A 16,207-nucleotide genomic window follows, 5' to 3' on the forward strand; every position below is an offset into this window, starting at 1 on the left:
GCATTTGTCAAGGTTAAACTTCAGTTGCCACTTCTTAGCCCATCTGCCCAAATTATCTAGATTCTGTTGCAGTAGCACACTGCCATTATTGTCATTAACAACCCTGCCAACTTTTGTATCATCTGCAAACTTCGACACTAAGCCTGATATACCTTCATCAATATCATTAATAAATATACCAAACAACAGAGGACTCAACACCGAACCCTGTGGGACTCCACTAATAACATTAGTCCACGAAGAGCAGCACACATTAATTACCACCCTCTGTCTTCTCCCACTCAACCATCCTTTTATCCATTGTAGCAACTTACCCTTAATACCATTCTGCTCCAATTTGTACAATAGTCTTACATGCGCAACATTTTCAAAAGCTTTCCTGAAATCCAAATATATGATATCAAAATTATTTTTTGCATCCAGTTCCTTTGTAACCACATCATAATATCCTATCAAATTTGTCAGACAAGACTTTCCCTTAACAAACCCATGCTATGTCTGAATTATTGCTGCAGTCTTGTCTAGATGATCCTGCAATGCATCTTTTACCAGTGACTCCATTATTTTACCCGGAACAGAAGTTAAACTAACTGGTCTGTAATTACTCGGGAAACCCTTCGATCCCCCTTTGTGAATTGGGGATACATTTGTATATCTCCAGTCTGTGTGGACCTGCCCTGAGTCCAAGGATGCTCTCATAATTATTGCTAAGGGTTTGCTTAGTTGCTTTGCTGCCTCCTTTAATATAACTGGATAGATCCTATTCGCCCCAGGTGCCTTTCTTATGTTTAACTTCAACAATTTCTCCTCCACTTTGCTCTCAGTTATTACAAAATCATTAAGTATCCTGCTACAATCTGATAACCTTCTGCCATTTTCAAACCTTAATAATTCCTCATGTGTGAATGTAGATGCAAAATACTCATTCAGTTTGTTTGATATCTGAGCAGGATCATCAACAGTCGAACCATCGATGTCAAGTGAACCAATCAGATTCATCCCCTTCCTTTTAGCATTTATATAAGTAAAGAAATCCTTGCTGTTTTTCTTAGCATCTTTTGCCAAAGATTTCTCGTAATCTGCCTTCACCTGCCTAACCTCCTTTGTGACCTGATTACAGACTAGCTTATATCTGCTATAGGCTTCTGAGTCGCTTGATAATTTATATGCATGCCATGCATTTTTCTTCTCTGTCACAAGTCGTATTAGTTCATTTGATAACCATTTAGGCCTAAACTTTGAACAATATTTCTTATTACAATATTTATGAAACTTTTAGTAGAATCCACAATTAATTCCTTGAATGCTTTCCACTTAGAATTTACTGTTGGTAACATCGTCAGTTGATCCCACTATACAGAATTTAAAAACTGTCTGAGACCAGTGTACTCACCTTTAAAGAAGCAAAAACCCTTTCCTTTACCCCTGATGGTAACTATATCTTTAAGTAAATCCCACAGGCGCCTCCGTAGCCAGGTGGGAAGGAGCAGCAGTGCGTAGCACATGCTTCTTGATTAGACCGGGGTTCGAGCCCGTCACCACCAAATACGGAGGATGCGGAAGGTCAGGGTATGACCACTGCATATCCCGGAGCAATATGGCCTTAGTTGCTAATGCTCCTAAAAAAAAACCAAAAAAATAAAAAATAAAAATAAAAAGTAAATCCCACATCAGTACACTGTGATCACTGCCACCTAGTGGTTTCTTTATCTGCAAATTCTTAATACATGAATGATCACTGCTGATAACCAGATCAAGAGTATTACTCTCTCCGGTTGCCTCTCGAACATGCTGCTGCAGAAAACAATCATCCAATAAATCCAAAAAAGTCTTACTAGTGTGTGTGATCAACCCACAAGTTCCAGTCAATATCTGGGAAGTTAAAATCCCCCAGTATAAGACATTCTGATTTACTAGCCCACTCTATTTCTCTGTACAATTGTTCATTGTACTCATTCGAGTCATTAGGCCTATAACACACTCCTACTCTTATTTTTGCTTTCGCAGTGCTTATGTCACACCAAACTGACTCAACAGTGCACTGTTCATCTATATCAACTGGATGCTCTTCTTTTGATTTTATATTTTTCTTAATTAATGGTATAACACCTCCTCCCTTCCTATCCTTTCTATACACGTTGTACTCCCCAAATTCCAGTTCTGCATTCCTTATATCTGTGTGACACCACGTCTCTGCTATCCCAACAATATCCGCCTTTGATGTCTTGACCAGCACTTCAAATTAATCAAATTTATTTACTATACGTCTAACATTGGTATACATGCAAGTATACATGCACCTATTCTTATTCTTAGTTACCCTAACATATCCCATATACCCACCTGTTTCACGATGACTGCCATCAATCCCTGAAACCCCCAGCACCCCTCGCTCCAGGTCGCTACTTATTCTAATAGAAGTTGTGCAAGAATCACCTTCACCTCCGCCTGCAGCTACTTTTAACCTTTTAACCTTTTAAAATGCAACATGGCAGGGTGCACATTGCCTCCTTAGAGTTGCCGGTAGACCTTATCAGTGAAATGTTGGTCCATACACACCAGTAGTCTTAGTTCTTGTCAGAAAAACATGTCCCATATTAAGCAAACACCACCTGCCTGGATGGTAGGTGCCATGCATGATGAGTCCATGGACATGTGTTGCTTGCCCGGTAAAATTCAATGTGCATCCAATTTCAAGAAACACTAGAAGTTTGCAAAAACAATTTATTTTGATTTAACACAAATTGTATATTTTGAACTTTACATATAAAAAAATAAAGTTTCCATTTGTATAAATTCATATATTTTTTTGATTATGACTTCAGTGTCACACATGGTCAAACATTGATAAACATTGTCAAACATTGATATGCCTCAATTTTATAGCTAAAAGATATATATATATATATAAAACTATACATAGCCTAAGAGATAAATCCTAGTTAGAGAACAGAATTGAATTTTATTTTCATTTCAGAAGACTAACATTCGTGTACCGACATCTGTATATCAAATAAAAGAAAACTGGGAGAGGAAAAAAAAAAAAACGAAAAGGAAGCCTTAAATGAGCTCTAAGAAGACTTATTAAGTGGTAACTCCAGTAATAAGTGTAATAATGGAAATCATCCATATGATCTCTAAATATGGTTAATGATAATATCCTTAATATCGAATATCTAATTGTTAACTGTAAATCCCTTGACTTATGTTATTGTGCTGGAGTATAAACAGAACATTTTTTAACCCCTGGCAGCCTGCATTCCTCGCTTGAGTTATTACTTGTAGTTATTACTGTTATATATATATAAATAAATTTTTTTTGTGCAATTTTGGTGGCTGACACTTGAAGAGATGCCAAGATTGCAACAGTATACTTATATATTGCTATCTTGTGGTTAAAAGTATTATCTTTTATTATTATGCTTTTCACTTTTTCAATTTGTAGCTATACTACCTCAGCTCATCTTTCCATTTTGTCTTCTCCCTTTCCTTATCAACAACTTGTATCTATACATAATACAATTATGGTCGTTGGGTGCTTTCTATCATTGACATTTGTTCATAAGGGTCACTGATATTAAATATTAAAAAGAACAATTTTCAGCTTTAGCTATATTTTAGAAGTCTTATTCATTACATTATAAAAAAAAATTTTTTTTTTCTTTGAAGGAATGATATATTCAAGTAGTTCTAGTATAATATTTTTTCACATGTTCTTACCATTAAAATTTAATAAGATTGGCTTTAAAGTAATTTAAGTTTATTTCCTATATCTGGAAATAATTTCTATATACAATAGAACCAGGATAAGAGGTTTTCCAAGGAACTGAAGGTTTGGAACTACTTATGCGGGAAAACTTCTTAGAAAGGAAAATGACCTACGGGTATGAAATATTAACTACACAAATGAAAAGGAAAGATACACATAAGTTAAAGATCATTTTAAGTACTATTTCAGAATTTATAAATATTTTACTCTACCTATGGGAAATATTTTTAAACTGAGGATTTCTAATTGCTTAACATTCTGTTCATTAAACTCATTACCAAGTTGAAAGGATGAGCTCCTTTGGAGTTTCAACATACCTTAAAAGGTAACAATTACAATAAGCCAGAACAACAATCCACTAAGTAATTCAGAACTGTTCACAACCATCACAACTTAATGGCAAATGCTTCACTGTGCTTCATGTGGTCAACGCTATCTAATTATGGATATCAATGAAAACAATTGCAATATGTCACTTCCATTATATCAAAATGTTTATACTAAAAAAGCTTTAGAGCTGAAAATTCACTGATCAAACAAGTTAGTGCCAAGCATTATTTTAGTTTGTAGTAAATCACGGAAGTAGGTGGCATCGTTTTTGTGATATCTCATATTGTGAATGCCTTCAATGCGAGTTGCTCTGATATTGAACCACATTGAATAGGCAACACTTCCAATAAGCAATGCTTTGCCAATGGAGAAAACTAATGTTATTTATTTTTGGTGGATAGCACCAAGAATAAATAACATTAGTCTTCTCCATTGGCAAAGCATTGCTTATTGGAAGTAGTGCAATATCAGGGCAACTCATTGTGAAGGCATTCACAATATTTTCTACATGTATATCAAAAGCAATGCCATTTCACCTACTTCGGTGTTTTACTATGAACTAATATGATGCTATGCAATAACTTGTTCGATTAACAAAATGTTCATACTGTTTAAAATTTTTTTAATATTAAAAATAAATAATTTGTATATTTAAAAAAAAAACATTAAGTGGGAAAACGTCATTATAATAATACTCTTGTGTATTTATCACAAACTTTTTCTGCGGGAAAACCTTTTACCCGGGAAACTTCTTATGTGGGAAAATAATACATTACAATATATTGAGGTGAAATTGGGACTTAAGAAACTAAACCTAGTACACAGGAAAACTTCTTATGGGGGAATTTCTTATCTGGGTTCTACTGCATTTCATTTCCTAAGTACAGCTTATTAGTTTAATAGCTTTGTGGAATTTGAGAATTTGATGTGACATCTTAATTTATGTTTGAGTGTTTTATATTTATTTTTAGGGTAAGACTAGTGTATATTACCATAGCACAGTAAGAAACTGTTTCTTATACAGAAAACTTCTCTTATGGTGTAAAAGTTTGATATATTATTTTACTCTATGCAGAAAGTCATTTTCAATAAGAAGCATTATGATTATAAAATTTCATTCTAAAAACCATTAAAATGTTTACCATACTGATATCCTATTTTTAAATTCCTGAAAATGAATTTCAAAAATATAATTAAAAAAAAAAATTCTGATAAAAAAATATCAGACTAACCTTATTACAGATTATACATGTAGTGTTCTGCAGTGAAGCAAGCAACACTTAGACTGCAACTTGGAAACATAACATACAGCATGTTTGCATCATATAATCTTTGAGCATTTATCAATTGTAACCAAAACCAGATATCTGATAAAAATTCTGCAGAAAATAATTAGAATACCAGAACACAGCTGCTGTATACTTCAAATCAAATCTATTGCTCACTAACTGGATAGTGGTTTACTTCAGTAATTAAGTAATTAGAGTTCTGATGTACAGCGATATTGTGCTTCAGTGCTCAAGTCCTTATGACTGCTCTAAAAGAATCAGTAAAATAAATTTTATTTGTCGTATTTTGCTGCTACAAGTGACTGTTCATGTCTTTGTCTAATGATTCTGTTGTGGGTGTCACATGAATAACTTGGTATCCTTCAACATCTTCCAGTTCCCGTGATCTGAATTTCACAATAATAACTTTGTTCCCAGAGCTTTTAAGTAATAGCTTGCAAGTAACCTTTGCTTCTTCTTGTGGTCGTACATTGCTATATGGAAGAAAGAAATCATAAATGAAAATTTACTTAAGTTATTCGGATATATATATATATTATACACTGGGGTTCAAAGAAAGTGCATCACCTAGGAATTTCACAATTCTAACCCTTTTTTCGCAATGGTATGTTACATTAATAACTAGCTTCATAAATAGAAATTTAAACAAAAAGGTATTTATTAATAGTTAAGGCACAGCTAAGTAATATTTGACAGGTGCTCTCAAAATATTCCAAAATGAGCATTTGCAACCTTGATACAACAGTTTTGGTAAACACGACAATTATGGCTGAAATGTTATCAGAAGCCCTCAATTTGCTTCAGTTTATCATTTTAAATGGAAAACAAAATGAAAAGTTCACCAGGCACAAACTAATATTTAGTTGAACCACCTCTGCCCCTGTGACAGCAACACACCATTGAGGCATTGACAAGATCAATTTCTGAAGATAATCAACTGATAGTTCATGGTTCCAAACACAAATTATGGCTTCCTGAAGTTCACACAGGGTGTTGGTTTCTTTCTGGAAACTGCAGATTCCACATGATGCCAACAGTTCTCTCTAGGATTCAGGTCCGGGCTGTTTTCTGGCCAGCTAAGAGTTGTCTACTCAATGTCGACTGATCACACGACACTCTATAAGCAATATGACGGGAAGAACATCCTTCCTCACATAAAGCAACAATAGTACTATTTCTTGGGCGCCTCCGTTGCCAGGTGGGAAGGAGCAGCAGTGCATAGCATATGCTTCTTGATTAGACCGGGGTTCGAGCCTGTCACCACCAAATACGGAGGATGCAGAAAGGTCATGGAATGGCCACCGCATATCCTGGAGCAATATGGCCTTAGTTGCTAATGCTCCTAAAAACCAAAAAAAAACAACAAGTACTATTTCTTCATGGTGTCAACTGCTCATAACTAGCCATCCTGACACAAGCAAGGAATGACTGCAACTCTTGAAGAGCGTGCTTATATAGCTGAAAGTAACAGCTGATGCAATCTGTAAGAAATATTGCCATATACTTAAGTTATTCGGATGACAATTACAATTTTAAGGGGTGATGCACTTTCTTTTGAACACCAGTGTATATATACCGGGTGGTTATTTTATAACCACCCGGTATATATTTCCCTATTCAGGAGACCCTAGTGTCAAAACGGTTAGAGTTAGCGCTGTGAAAATCGGTAGTTATGTCATTGGGTATGGGGTAGCTGTTTGTAGAAAAAAAAATATATTAGTTCAAATATTCGCCACCAGTAGAAAACGGCGCTGCATATATGTAAAAGTTGTCATTTACTTCAAGACACACTGCTTACTCAAATAAATGGCATTCTGTTAGATAAAAGCAGAAAAGCCAACACCACCGTCAATAACCATTATGGCTCTTACAAAGAAGGAATGTGCTCTTTTAGTAAAACTGTTCTACCAGAATAATAGTAACACTAATGCAGCACTACATGAATATCAGAAACTTAAAAGGTTTGCGTAAAGGACCTTTGACGTCAGTGGGACTTTGAAAACTAATAAAGAAATTTGAAGCGACTGGGGAGTTAGGTGTAATTCCATACAGGGGATGACCACGCATCGGAATGGAGGTAGTGAATGAAGTGGCAGATGCAATGGCCTCCAGTCAGAATATGAAACACTACCAGTCAGTAGTGCCAGAGGTGTGTAAAGAGACTTGAACCTTCCTCAGCCTACTGTATGTAAAGTGTGCTTTGAATAATTTTATGCTGGTTCCCGTACAAGATTCACATAGTGCAAGAACTTGTGTCTTGTGATCAGCAACAACGAATAGACTTTGCTCTATGATTTCTGGCTCGTATGGAACTTTACAATACATGGGCTCGAATGATCTTGTGGTCTGATGAAGAACTCTTCATGGGGCTGTAAATGCACAAAACTGTCAAATACGAGGAATTTCTCATCCATCTGCTGTGCATGAAAGACCACTACAATGTCCATACATTACAGTATGGTGTGGGTTCACAGCAGCGTTTATAATCGGATCATATTTCTTTGAAGGGTCTACACCCCATGGCCCTGTAAGGTGTATGGTAACTAGTGCATGGTACTGCGCTCTTCTAAGAGATCACATTATTCCCACTCTGCAAGAAAGGCAATGCTTGGAGATTGTAGTGTTCATGCAAGATGGTGCCCCTCCTCATGTTGGTCAACAAATTCTCTGTTCAACATTCGGAAATGATCGCATATTTTCTAGTGACTTTCCGCAGTTCTGGCTAGCACGATTACAGATCTCAATCCCTGTGATTTCTGGCTACGGGGATACCTGAAAGACAGAGTTTACCGTGGCAGGATACAGATGCTTGTCAATTTGAAAGCATGTAGCCCACATCCCCAATGAGATGCTACACAAAACTGTGTCGTACACAGTCCTATGTTTTCAGAATGTCATCTCAAGTGAAAGAAAGCACATAGAACAATATCTGTAGATTTCTAAGTTCTGATATTAAAATCTAATCCTAAGTTAAGTATTCCATCTCATGTTTACAGTGCTACTTTCTCCCCTGGTATTCCATCTCATGTTTACAGTGCTACTTTCTCTTCTACAAATTGCTTCCCTTACCCTAAATGACATACTCACCGATTTTCACAGCACTTTCTCTAACCGTTTTGACACTAGGGTCTCCTGAATAGGGAAACTTATTTTATAACCATCTGGTATATACAGTGAAACTTGTCCTAACGTACACCTCTCTTTAATGGAAATCTCTCTACAACGGACATTTTAAAATTCCCCAACTCACCTCCATTGGTTTTAATGTCTTTTCAGCTTCTGTCTAGTGGACATTCTCTGTAACAGACATGGACAGGCAATCTGCACTGTTTTGTTTAGATTAGCACTTAATTTGATCTCCCCATAACGGACTGCGGGAGAGCTCACGGCCCTTTTTCTAGGAACTTTTCTTCCACGTATTGCCTCAATCGTGTGTTTATTTTCTATTTCCAATTCTCTGAATTTTATCAAGGTTTACGTTGCGGTTGTAAACCCTTTTTCAAGAATTTTAAGGCACGTGTAAAACTTCTGATGAATTCGGTGTGTGCAGGGGGAGGTGAATTTGGTCGGCCTTTCGTCTTTTGAGTTTCAGTTTTCAGTTTAAACTTCACTACAGAAAACGTGTTTTAAGACATCTTATTGCAAACATGAACGATGTAACATGTGCAAGTGACCTTGCAAAGAAAATCAGCATCCTAGATGCGATTCAATGGATTTCCTCTTCAGTAAACGCAATTAGAAAACAAATTGTCGTGAACTGTCTTGTAAATTCTGGCTTCTCAAACGATTGAAGTTGTGAACAGCAATGTGAAGCACCAAGAAGAACAAGGACTTCAACATCTATTGATAATGTACGATACTTCAGCTACAAGTGACCCTGGCTACAAAGATATAGACTCGAACCTCACTACAGAAGATGGTGCTCTAGATATCAACGACATTATCATCAATATTTTTCAAGAAGTTCCTCGTGAGGATGAAGAAATGGAAGGAGGTCATTCTGTCAAAAAACATATTAACAACGAACCACCGATGAAAATAGAAGAAGCGCCCATACAAATCAATCGTTTAAAAATGTTTTTCGCCGCTGAAGAAGATACTGAAGGACTTTCGATGGTTTCTTCACTCCAAACAAATGTTGAAAACAAAATTATCAGCCGGAAGAAGGTGCAAAAGAAAATAAGTGATTACTGTATGTATTTTTCTTAAGATAAAGTCTTAATATGCATAGCACAATTGTATGTATAATATTGTGCAAAATCTGTATATAATTTAATATAATTTTACATTAAACGTTTAACGATTTTTCTTTATCTCTTGTGTATGTAATTGTATATTATTTACAAAAATATTGTTCAAAATCTGTATATATTTTAATTTAATTTTACATTAAACGTTTAACGATTTTTCTTTCTTTTTTTTTTCTCCCTCAGCCTTCTTGTTAGTGGACATTTCTCTCTAACTTACAAATTTTCGTTCCCCATGGCTGTCCGTTAAAGGGAAGTTTCACTGTACATATATATATACACACACATATATATATATATATATATATATATATATATATATATATATATATATGCAGTATTTTAAAGAATATATAATATATAAAAAATGAATACAAACAGCAGAAAAAATTTGCAGAATATGTAAATAGAGTACTGATATATAAAAAAGGTAGGAACTAGATACGAAAAATGGTATGGCTAATTCACAGCATGACACATGGATTTCCATTTCAAACTCGGAGAGAACCACTCAGCACTTTTGAATTCTCTAATCCTGTACATTAATATAAAGTTTTATCACGTAGCTCTTATTTACTGACCATATTAAACTTTGTATTTTGTCCTGTAAGCAGCTTTTACAGCAAACCCCACCAGACCATTCTCCTATGCAAATGGGTGCAAATTATTTAGGAAAATGGTCTGGTTCTCTAAACTTATATAGATGAAATAATTACTTTTTTTTTGTCCCTGATATTAGAATTCCTGCACATAATAAAAAAAAAACAAAAAAAAACAGCATGCCATGTGCTGTCCTGTTTTGTTTACAGATAGTGCAGGAGCATAACGTGCATCTGCACTATCTGTAAACAGAACAATTTTCATAATTTATGCCCTTGCCAAACACTTTTTGGATCTCCCTTGCTTTCTTGTGTTGTTAACCACCAAAACACAAAGGTTGACTCCACTCTTGGGGAGAATTCTAAAAACAAAGTTTTCTTCACTAGGTAGATATATTTTTCTCTCATGCAATTATTGAATTAGTCTATAAAAAGTTCGGAAGTGATCAAGCCTCTTTGTTGGCTCTTCCTTCAAAATAAGTCAGAAAATCTAAATATATATATATTTTTTTTCAATGCACAAGTACTGAATTAAAGGAGTGGCCAACCAACATGAGTTTGACCATCAAGTCAGTCTCTTGAAGCATTATCGCATAAAAGAACTGTCCCTCATCTGCTTTGAAACTAGGTGCTGGTTCCTATAGAGGAAGCCAACTAAGTGAATTTCGTTTTGAAAATCAACAATGCAGTTGCTTCTTCTGTAACATTACAAATATTGGACAACAGCTGAATTGAAACTGAAGATCATATGAAATGATTTGGGCCACAAATGACGCCTGCATGGAAATCTATTAATCCTGCAACGGTCATGCCCTGATTTCTGAAATTCACTCATGCACCATCTGACAGGTGCTCAACTTTGTTTTTATTTATGGAAAAAGTTTCTGATCATTTTGAATTCTGATTGAAGTACACCAATATCTGATCTTTTACTAATAATGGATGCAATACTTATTAAATGTGAATTCTTTTTAATGAAAAAATCTGAATTTTTTTTTACTTTATTATAAACAAAAAACTTTTATTAGTGCTGCTGAAAATGAAAAAAATTTAATAATGATTACATTCATAAAATGTAAACATTAAATTAATAATAACTTTGCCTTTCCAGTGTTAAAAACCATAAGAGATCATACATTAATAATCTTTAATTACACCTATTAATTATCTCTTTAAACCTGCTATACCTGTTATGTTAAGCGATTATTAACATACACAACTATTTTTTGTTTATTCCTTTATTTAATTATGTCAAATAAATAAAGGAATAAACATAAGTAATAGCTGAAACAAGACACCTTGTTACACTAATAATAATAATAATAATAATAATAATTATTATTATTATTATTATTATTATTATTATTATTATTATTATTATTAGCAGGATCAAGCTTAAGAAACCTTGGATGACTAACGAAATAGAAGAATTAATGGTACAAAGGGATAAATATTTCAGGCAGTATAGAAATTGTCCATCAAAGATAGAACACTATCACAATTATAAAACACTCAGAAATAAATTGACAGGTATGATAAGAAAACAAAAAAAACCTTATTACAATCAACTTTTTATGGATAAGCAGATAATACAAAAGGAAAAATGGAACATTATAAATAACCTGTTAAGTACAAGGAAGAAAAAAACAAGGGAAAACCAAATTAAAACACTATTAGAACAGATAGATGGTACAAACAAACAATATGAGGCTGCAAATAGGTTTGCCAAAGCTGTATTAGATCTCAACAGATATAATTTGGTGGGTCGGAAAACTGCTAGATTGGGGGGATACAAGGACTAATAGATTAACAGTAGCCACTGGCAGAGGAGAAAGTGATTCTTGCACTGCTTCTATTGGAATGGGCAGCAGCCTGGAAAATAAGATGCAGGATATTACAGAGACTGCTGGGAATCATGGGGGTACAAGTAAACACATGAGTTGTGTTAGGGTGGCTAAGAGGAAGAGCAGGTTCATGTATACTTGCGTGTACACCAATGCTAGGAGTTTAGTAAATAAATTTGATAAATTTGAGTTATTGCTCAAAACATCAAAGGCAGATATTGTTGGGATTTCAGAGACGTGGTGTCACACAGATATAAGGAATGCAGAACTGGAATTTGGGGAGTACAATAGCTACAGAAAGGATAGACAAGATAGGAAGGGAGGAGGGATTATGCTATTAGTTAAGAAACACATAAAATCCAAGGAAGTGAAGCCAGTCGACATCGCTGGACAGTGCAGTGTCGAGTCAGTTTGGTGTGACATAAGCATTGGGAGATCAAAATTGAGAGTAGGAGTGTGCTATAGGCCTAATGACTCTGATGAGTATAATAAGGAACTGTACAGAGAAATAGAGTGGGCTAGTAAATCAGAGAGTCTTATAATGGGAGATTTTAATTTCCCAGATATTGACTGGAATTTGGGGGCTGGTTACTCACGCACTAGCAGGGCTTTTGTGGATTTATTGGATGATTGTTTTCTACATCAGCATGTTCAGGAGGCAACTAGAGGGAGTAATACTCTTGATTTGATTATCAGCAGTGATTCTTCATGCATTAAGAATCTGCAGATAAATGAACCACTAGGTGGCAGTGATCACAGTGTGCTGAAGTGGGATTTACTGAAAGAGGTAACTACCATTAGGGGTAAAGGGAAGGGTTATTGCTTCCGTAAAGGCGACTACGATGGACTGAGACAGTATTTAAATTCTATACAGTGGGACCAACTGATGATGTTACCAACAGCAAATTCAAAATGGGAAGCATTCAAAGAACGTATCTTGGAAGCTACTAGGCTTTACATACCAACTAAGAAATATTGTTCAAGGTTTATAGGCCAAAATGGATGCCAGATGAACTAATGAGGCATATGGCAGAGAAGAAAAATGCATGGGATACTTACAAATTAACACATGACACAGAAGCCTATGATAGATACAAGTTGATATGCAACCAAGTTACAAAGGAGGTTAGGCAGGCGAAGGCAGATTACGAGAAATCCTTGGCAAGGGATGCAAAGAAAAACAGCAAAGAGTTCTTTACTTATGTAAACTCTAGAAGGAAGGGGATGAATCAGATTGGTCCACTTGATATTGATGGGTCAACTGTTGATGATCCTGCTCAGGTAGCTAACAAACTAAATGAATATTTTGCATCGACATTCACACATGAGGAGTTATTCAGCAAGGGGAATGCCAGAGGTGTATTCAACTCTAGCAGTAAGCTACAGAATCTTTAAATAACTGCGAGGAAAGTGGAGGAGAAACTGTTGAAGATAAACACAAGAAAGGCACCCGGGGTGGATGGGATCTATCCAGTTATATTAAAGGAGGCAGCAAAGGAAGTAAGCAAACCCTTAGCCATAATTATGAGAGCTTCCTTGGACTCAGGGGAGGTACCCATAGACTGGAAATGTGCAAATGTGACCCCAATTCACAAAGGAGGATCAAAGGCTGACACAAGTAACTATAGACCTGTGAGCTTAACTTCTGTTCCAGGAAAATTAATGGAGGCACTGGTTAAAGAAGCACTGCAGGATCATTTAGACAAGACTTCAGTTATAGCTCAGACACAGCATGGTTTTGTTAAGGGGAAGTCTTGCCTGACCAACTTGATTGGATACTATGATGCAGTCACAAAAGAACTGGATGCAGGGAATAACTTTGATATTATATACTTGGATCTTAGAAAGGCTTTTGATACTGTTGCACATGGAAGACTGCTACACAAATTGGAGCAGTGTGACATTGGAGGCAAATTGCTGCTATGGATAAAGGGGTGGTTGAGTGGGAGAAGACAGAGAGTGGTAATCAATGGACACTGCTCATCGTGGACTAATGTTATTAGTGGAGTCCCTCAGGGCTCAGTGTTGGGTCCATTATTGTTTTCTGTATTTATAAATGATATTGATGATGGTATATCAAGCTTAATGTCCAAGTTTGCAGATGATACAAAGGTTGGCAGGGTTGTCAAGGACACTACTGACACTACACTGCTGCAACAGGATCTGGAAAGGTTGAGCAGATGGGCTGAGAGGTGGCAAATGAAGTTTAACATTGACAAATGTAAAGTACTACACATGGGAAACAGCAACCCCAGAGCAACGTATCAACTCTGTGGTACTACACTGACAGTGGTAGAGAATGAAAGGGACTTGGGGGTGATTGTGCAGGCAGATATGAAGTTCTCTGAGCAGTGCAGACGGGCTGCAAGAGTAGCTCATGGAGTATTGTCAATGATATACAGGAATTTTTCCAGCAGGGATAAGGAGGTGATTATTCCATTGTACAAGGCAATGGTCAGGCCACACCTAGAGTACTGTATACAGGTCTGGAGGCCTCATTTCAAGAAGGATGTAGAGCTGCTGGAACGAGTACAGAGAAGGGCAACAAGATTAGTGAATGGAACAAAGGGGTGCTCTTACGAAGAAAGGCTTAAGTTTTGCAAATTACAGTGTCTGGAGACTAGGCACCAGCGAGGTGATCTGATAGAGGTGTATAAAGCCTTGAATGGTTTAAGCATGCTCAATGCTGATGGGATTCTTCCTCTAGCTCAGAAAAATCACCTGAGAGGGCATAAATTCAAATTGAGGAAAGACAGATGTAGGATAGACGTGCGGAAATTTGCCTTTAGCCAGCGGGTGGTTGGTTGGTGGAACAGACTGCCATCCCTTGTGGTGGAGGTTGATAGCCTAAATAAGTTTAAGGCTCAGCTGGACAGGTATTTTGAACGAACAGAGGGGTGAAGTGGAAGTGGGTTTTTTTTTTTGGCTGATGCTGCATAAGCTTGCTTTCTTGCATCAAATGCCTCTACTAATGCTAATGCTAATTTACATTATTGCCAAGCTTCCTTTACTAAACAAGATAGTCTTCCTCAGATAGTCAACTCTTGTGTAGTCTTAACTCCACAATATACTGAGATTCTTAAGATTATAGAACAGTTAAAGAACAAGAAATTTTATGGACTGGATGGTATTACAGTAACCGAAGTACAGAGAAACAAAGAGCAGTTCTCTGTTCTCTTGGTGGAGCTTATAGCACGGATGTTAGAGTCGGGAAGCTATCCTACAAATTTACTTTCTTTTAAGATAATTCCTATATATAAAAAGGGACCACCAGATGACTTTTGCAATTACAGACCAATAACAATACAGTCAGTTATTAATAAGATAACAGAAAATTATATATTTTCCCATATAAGCAAATACCTACATCAATATGGGCTGTTAAACAACTCTCTATTTTCATATCAGAAGGGCAAGAGCACACAGACATTATTAGAGAACTTAGTAGACTCTTTTAACTTACATTTAAACAACAATAACTTCATAATGATTTTATTTATATATTTGACCAAAGCATATGACTTAATTGATATCCCAATATTGCAACAGAAATTACAGAAATATGGTATTAGGGGAAGAATCAATGAACTCTTAGTAAGTTATTTAACCAATAGCAAAATAACAGTTGAAGTAGAAAATACAAAGGGAAAATCTTATAATATAAAGAGAGGAGTACCGCAGGGCACTCATGCTGGGCCAATTATGTTCAACATCTTTATAAATGACATATTCAAAGTAATAAAGAACTCCTTTATAAAAATTTATGCAGATGATATAATCTTATATACAATTGGAAAGAATCTGACAAAGATGGCAAAAGATTTACAGCAGAATGTAATACATTTACAACCTTGGTTGCTTGATAATAAATTAGCACTCAGCTTTGAAAAGACAAAATTTTTGGTAATTAGACCTCCTCATCAAACCTTGGACATTCATCCCTCTATTAAATTACATAAACATGAATGCCTACATGATCAGAATTTCCAGAATTGCAAATGTCTAACTGTGGTAGAAGTTTCAAATCATTATTAGTACCTTGGGTTATGGATTGACTACAGTCTAAGTTGGGCAATGCATATAACAAATCTGTACAAAAAAATGAGATTTTATGTGTATTTTAACTACA

At 35.7% G+C, this 16,207-nt stretch overlaps 1 protein-coding gene across 1 annotated transcript in view; it reads right to left on the bottom strand.

The window, feature by feature from the left end:
* Positions 1-5,336: 5,336 nt before the first annotated feature.
* The window catches only part of LOC150079133 (annulin-like), a 289,306-nt gene continuing 278,435 nt past the window's right edge, over positions 5,337-16,207 (bottom strand). The window contains exon 16 of the mRNA XM_090382437.1: positions 5,337-5,861. Coding sequence (XP_090238563.1) covers positions 5,681-5,861 — 181 coding nt within the window. The 3' untranslated portion in view covers positions 5,337-5,680. The remainder of the gene's footprint in view (positions 5,862-16,207) is intronic.

Source organism: Mastigoproctus giganteus, chromosome 10 (assembly GCF_048544385.1).
Source record: "Mastigoproctus giganteus isolate SK-2022 chromosome 10, ASM4854438v1, whole genome shotgun sequence".
In the NCBI taxonomy this organism is placed as follows: Eukaryota; Metazoa; Arthropoda; class Arachnida; order Uropygi; family Thelyphonidae; genus Mastigoproctus; species Mastigoproctus giganteus.